The following is a 5,588-nucleotide window of genomic DNA, read 5'->3' as shown; positions in this document are numbered from 1 at the left end:
AACTTTAAATCACCAAAATATGAGCCTGAAGTATGACACAAAATACTGATTTTCTTCAGTAAATTTCAGTACAAATGATCTTAAATACAGTTTTAGTTTTTCAACAAAAATAATGATGGTTATATTCAGTTTAAAAAGTTCTTTTTAAAAGCACTAATCAGATAACCATTGCCTTTCTTAAAATCTACAGCAGTTTAAAAATTGTAGTGTAATCAGATTTAATGCATAAGAAAAACACATTCATCCCTTACTACAACTAATAATTCTTTTATTTTGACATGTTATTGATTCTTTTCATATTTTATAAGTATAAGTCACAGTAGGAAAAGAGGAAAAACAGCCGCAGTTAACATTGTGAAAAATGCTTAGGGGTTCATCAGTGTCCTCTGACGTGGTGACATACACATTTAACTGTAGCTGAAAGGGTCTTAAAAAATCTATTTGAGCTTTTAATGTGCCTTACAGAAAGAGTGTTGTTATCCATGTGAGTGGAAACAACAAGTGTAAAATATTTCTCTACTCGACCAGATGAAATTAATACAATTTAAAAAAAAAAACCCAACTATCCTAGAATATTAAGTTTAGCCTTGTTCAAATAACTGAATACCTCAACTATCAAGTTCTGCGTTGTCGCTTTGGTCTGAACGAATATTCCCCTCCAGAGCCTTGGAAACGATCAACCCTGATTCCCTTCTTATCAAGGCGTGAATACATCTGTTGCAGCTTCACAGCAAGCATGTGGTCTATCTCCTCCTGGCTCATGGTGCGCCTCACATCATCACTTACATCCAAATCTGCCTCACCAAAACTGCTGTTTGACTTATCACAACTGACACTAGCGTCACTTAACCTATCACAACTCACTGACTTTTCTTCTTGGGTGCTGCTACACTCCTGAAGTGAAGATTGTGTAATGTTTTTCATTACATATCCATCCAACGTATTATTGTTATTATTACATTTTGACTTACGTTTACCCTTTATATGGGCAGCAGTACGCTTGCTGTTGCAACTTGATACATTGTTGTTAGATAAACGTGAAAGACGAACTGATGGGAATAACTCACATTGCAAAGGTTTTCCCTTCTTTTTAGAAATTAAATGATCAGAGTCATATCCATCGAAAAAACATTCTACATCATCACAGCGCCCTTTGTTATTTCCTTCAGTCATTGGTTTTCTTTGAGACAATATTTTAGTTTCATCATTGTGATACGACTCCATGTTGGAGCACACTGAACTAGGAGAATCTCTGTGCTTTGGTGTGCTTGTTTCTCCTTCGAAATCAGAATAAATAACTGTGTCATCATCGCTGATGTCACTTACGGAAATAATGTCATCTTTATCACTTGTCACTGGGGATTTATGAGAGGGGCCAAGATTAATATCAGTGCTCAAACGGTTGATGGCTTGTTGTTCTGTGGGGTTATCGTTATTCAAACTGTCAACAATTGCATCAGATGCACCAAGTACTGCTGGCTTGCTATCTTTAGCTCTATTAGCTGTACACATGGAAGTAGGTGTTGGTGCTTTAGATCCATGAGCTCTGCTCAGTGCAGCAGGTGGATTATCTTTAATACCAGCAGGTGGATTATCTTTAACGCCAGTAGGTGGATTATCTTTAATACCAGTAGGTGGATTATCTTTAACGCCAGCAGGTGCATGCGGTTCCACATGCACCTGGTCTCTAGTGCTACCAGCTTTACTGCATGTTCCAGACAGATCTTCCACAGCTGCTGAGCTGTCTAACACCTCCACGCCATCCTCTTTCCTCACCTTTCTGAAATATTTACCAAAAAAATTGACGACGGATGAGACAGTGGATGAGGAACTTGAGTCACACAAAACTGGAGGTGAGGAATTTTCAGAACTGGCTTGGCTGTTGTGCGGACTATTTGTGTTACATAACTGATTTAGACTACAGCCAGGAGAACCTTTGGGAGATAAAGGAAAGAGAGCTTTAGGAGTTGAGCTCACAACAACTGGATCAAGAAACCGTCCATCAGGTAATTGTTTAGGGGGCGTCCTTTCACACCCGGCTATGGGCTGGAAAAGTCTTGAAGATCCAGGGAGAAACGCGTCTGTATATTCACTAGAGATTGTGTCGTCGTTACTGACTTGACTGGAGGAGCGAATAGGGGAGCAGGGTGCGAACCCCCTCCATGAAGTATTGGAGCTACTGCAGGGTTGATGCTGCATGTCCGCCGCGGCGGGGGCACTGACGGCGTGGCGGGGTTTGGGTGAGAAGAAGGTGTTCAGTGTCAGGTGGTTGCTGGAGTGTTGGCTGGGTTGGGAGACTTTGCCTTTCTTGGTGCCGCGAGTCACCTGCTTCTGCTTGGTGGCTGTGGGACTTTGTATTTCTCTATGGTCAACGGCTACTTCCTGAAACCATAAGGACAAAACAAAGGGTGAGGTGACAACTCATAAAATTTTCAAATTGGATTTTCAAAAAATTTATGTAGAAAATATTGAGAAAGTAAAGTGTCACAGGGACGGAGTAGTCTAGTGGTAGAGAGCTGGACTGCTAACCTGTAAGTCTCGAGTTCGAATCCGGGTTCAAGTCAGTAGACCGCCCCTGAATCCACCCAACTCTGATGGGTACCTAACTCATATTAGGGAAAATAAAGGCGGCTGGGCATAGTGTTGACTACACTATCTCTTCATATGCCAAGGTCACAGAAACAAGTGAACTCTACTTCACTTGCCCTATAGACTGTCAGGTTTGAAAAGGGAACTTTACTTTTTTAAAGTGCCACAATGCAGGTTATAATGTCATGTTGCATTTTCTGAATCACATTGTCAACCTTGTAAAACGATTTCAGATGTGAAACAATATTAAAACAGCATTTTTAAAAGAAACAAAAATTATGCTTTTCAACCCAAATAGCAAAAAACTAAACTTAAGAATTGCATGCTAGCTATAAAAAAAACTTGACTTACTTGAAATACTTGCTTGGCTGTCTCTCTGTCAATTCTCTCCATTTCTTCCCTCTGTCTATTCAGCTCCTCTAATTCTTTCTCCTCTTGTTGTTGCAGAGCCCGTATCAGAGCTGCACTGGCTTCCTCTTCCTTTTTGGCCTCCTCATCTCTTTGTTGTTGTAGCTGAAGACAGAATTCATTGCAAATATAAGCATCACTACAGCATTGTACTACTAGACACACTAGGAGTTTATATAGTCAGCTCTAAAGCATTACTAATGATGAAAACTGTAGTATACCAGAGTAATGATGATCTTACTGTAAACAATCCAAAATGTGATTCAGAGAGTTATCAAATTTACAATTTAGTCTTTATTTTAGCATCTTCATACTACGCATTATTAGTTAGAATTTTCTTAAGGGACTATTAAAATAAATTAAAGATTTTAAAAAATTTACACCACTAATGTGTGCGCATATATGTAATTCTAAATAACAAAATCTCAAAATTGATATCCTAAATCCACTTCATATTAAAGGTTTCTAACTGAAACTAGCTTGTTGGCAATAAGCACTTGCTCATGCTGCACTAGCTCATTTGCTAAAGTAAAGTAAGTTCCCCTTTTAGACCTAAATATTCTCAGGGAGATGAAGTAGAGTTCACTTATTTCTTGACCTCTGCATAAGGAGGGATGGTGTGGTCAACACTATCTCCAGCCACCTTTACTTTCCCTAACGTTAGTCAGGTAACTAGGTGGACTCAGTGACTGAGAACTGAACTCAAGACTTACACTACACAGATTAGCAGTCGAGTGTTCTACCCCTCAACAACACCATCCCATAATTTGTTTAATACTATACTAAAAGTTATTTTTAACTAATGGTTGGTGGCAGATCAATGATATACTGAAACAATACATAACATTTTGATGTTTAGAGAACCTAACCTTTCTTAGCTCTGCTTCATATTCTTCCCTGATTTCACCTGGTTTAGACAACTCTTTCAGCTTGCGCAGCTCTGTTAAAAATTATTGCATATTTTGAAAATTATATCAAGGAGGATAAAAGGTAATAAGTTACTTTAAATAAAATATAATTTTCCTTTCAAAAGTTTTATGTCTACATTTTTACATTTTTCAAAAGTTAGCTTTTCACATCTTATATAAATTTTAAATTATCTATACATACGCGCTTCAAAAGTTTCCAACACAGAATCTTCTTCATCATCATTCTCTTTCCCATCTATTCTTCTCTGTACCCTTTCAGGAAACGCCCTCCTCACAGCATCCCATTTCTTCCTGTCAATCAGTGAGTTAGCCTTGGTAGCTTTCCTGGCCCAAACTGATATGCGCAGCCTGCACACAGGGCAAGTAAGATTTGCCTTTTCCACAGTCTGCCTGTAGCACGGCATACACAGGGAGTGTTTGCAGGGCATGGTGACAGGTTCGATGAACACGGACATACAGATGGGACAGGAGCATTCTTCTAGGCTAAGTTTGGTTCCTTCCATGTTTCAGCTAATCAATTCTAGGCATTGCTTGTCAATCCCAGACAAATTGAAGGGCAGGATGTGAACATCAAATAAAAAAAAAATCTAATAGGAAAAAAAGGTATATTTTACGGTACTATTGTAAAATAGTTAGGCTACATAAAATAATACCTAAACAGATTTTTAATAGTAGTAAGGGAAAGTGGAGAGAATTGGGACACATATTTTCTACCCTTCCACAAAAAATGATTATTCTTTTTCACTTGTCTAGAATAATCCTAAACTTTTCCAATCACTAATAGATCTATATAATATATGTAATTAAAGGTTTGACATCGTTAACACTCTGATTAGTAAATGTAGATTGTAGATGTTTTGACCAGGATTCAAAGGGACGATTCGAAATATCGTCCGAAATTTTTTCTCAGATATAAAGGTTACATCTCTATTCAGAGCCATGATTCTCTGTACTGGAATCTAGTACTAACTAATTACTAAGCCTCTACCCCTCGTGTACTCAAGATTAAGCTTATTTTAATTTTATTAGGATTAGGCCTATGTTTTGTACTGTGGGCTGCTCTGACAGAATACTAACAGGGTCCCCTTTCAGGGTTCATGCTCAAAAGTTCAAATAAAATTCCAGGACTTTTCCAGGAGTTTAAAAAAAAATACAAGGAGATTTTAAAAACAAAAAAGAAACCCAATTTGTACATTTAAAAAAAAGCGTACTTAATAATACATTTAATTAGCTAAGCCAATGCAAACATTTAAGTTCAGTAAAAGTAAAACAATATATTAGTTACATATTAGGATAGAGACTATCAATCTGACTACAGACCAGTTTGAATTTTCAAAATCTGACCATAAACAAAAAAGTTATGATTTTTTTTGTCATCGGGATAGACCCTGAAAGAGGAAAAATACTGGGAGGGTATGGACCAAATTTTAAAGAGTTTTTCACTATAAAAGAGGTATAAATGCAAGCAGACTTCACCAATTAATATCATTTCGTGATATTTTATTGATTTTTGGATGTCAAATCCAATGATGCTAGGCTAGTCGGCCAACCCGATGAACGTGTCAGACGAATATTATGTAATTTCAGAGACAAAAGTCTGGCAAGATTTCTTGATCTATGCCCAAGGATTAGTAACATCAACTCCACAAAGTGAAGGGGGAA

General features: G+C 37.6%; 1 protein-coding gene across 1 annotated transcript; it reads right to left on the bottom strand.

The window, feature by feature from the left end:
• Window positions 1–505: 505 nt before the first annotated feature.
• On the bottom strand, window positions 506–4,506 carry LOC131930025 (uncharacterized). The gene is made up of 4 exons (XM_059286390.1): window positions 4,108–4,506; window positions 3,867–3,937; window positions 2,941–3,102; window positions 506–2,382 (listed from the first exon to the last, which is right to left on the bottom strand). Exons 1-4 carry the CDS (start codon window positions 4,427–4,429, stop codon window positions 616–618), a joined length of 2,322 nt encoding a protein of 773 aa, XP_059142373.1. The 5' UTR covers window positions 4,430–4,506; the 3' UTR covers window positions 506–615.
• Window positions 4,507–5,588: the final 1,082 nt, after the last annotated feature.

The sequence above is a fragment of the Physella acuta genome, unplaced genomic scaffold (assembly GCF_028476545.2).
Source record: "Physella acuta isolate Inbredline_101_S28 unplaced genomic scaffold, ASM2847654v3 ptg001703l, whole genome shotgun sequence".
NCBI classification, from domain to species: Eukaryota; Metazoa; Mollusca; class Gastropoda; family Physidae; genus Physella; species Physella acuta.
This window is presented reverse-complemented; position numbering and strand designations above follow the sequence as displayed.

Excerpts from the sequence above, each read along its gene's own strand:
- LOC131930025 (XM_059286390.1), bottom strand. The coding sequence starts at position 4,429 with ATGGAAGGAACCAAACTTAGCCTAGAAGAATGCTCCTGTCCCATCTGT. Across the intron at positions 3,103-3,866 it reads ATGAAGCAGAGCTAAGAAAG|CTACAACAACAAAGAGATGA; the intron begins GTTAGGTTCTCT and ends TTCTGTCTTCAG. Across the intron at positions 2,383-2,940 it reads CAGCCAAGCAAGTATTTCAA|GAAGTAGCCGTTGACCATAG; the intron begins GTAAGTCAAGTT and ends TTATGGTTTCAG.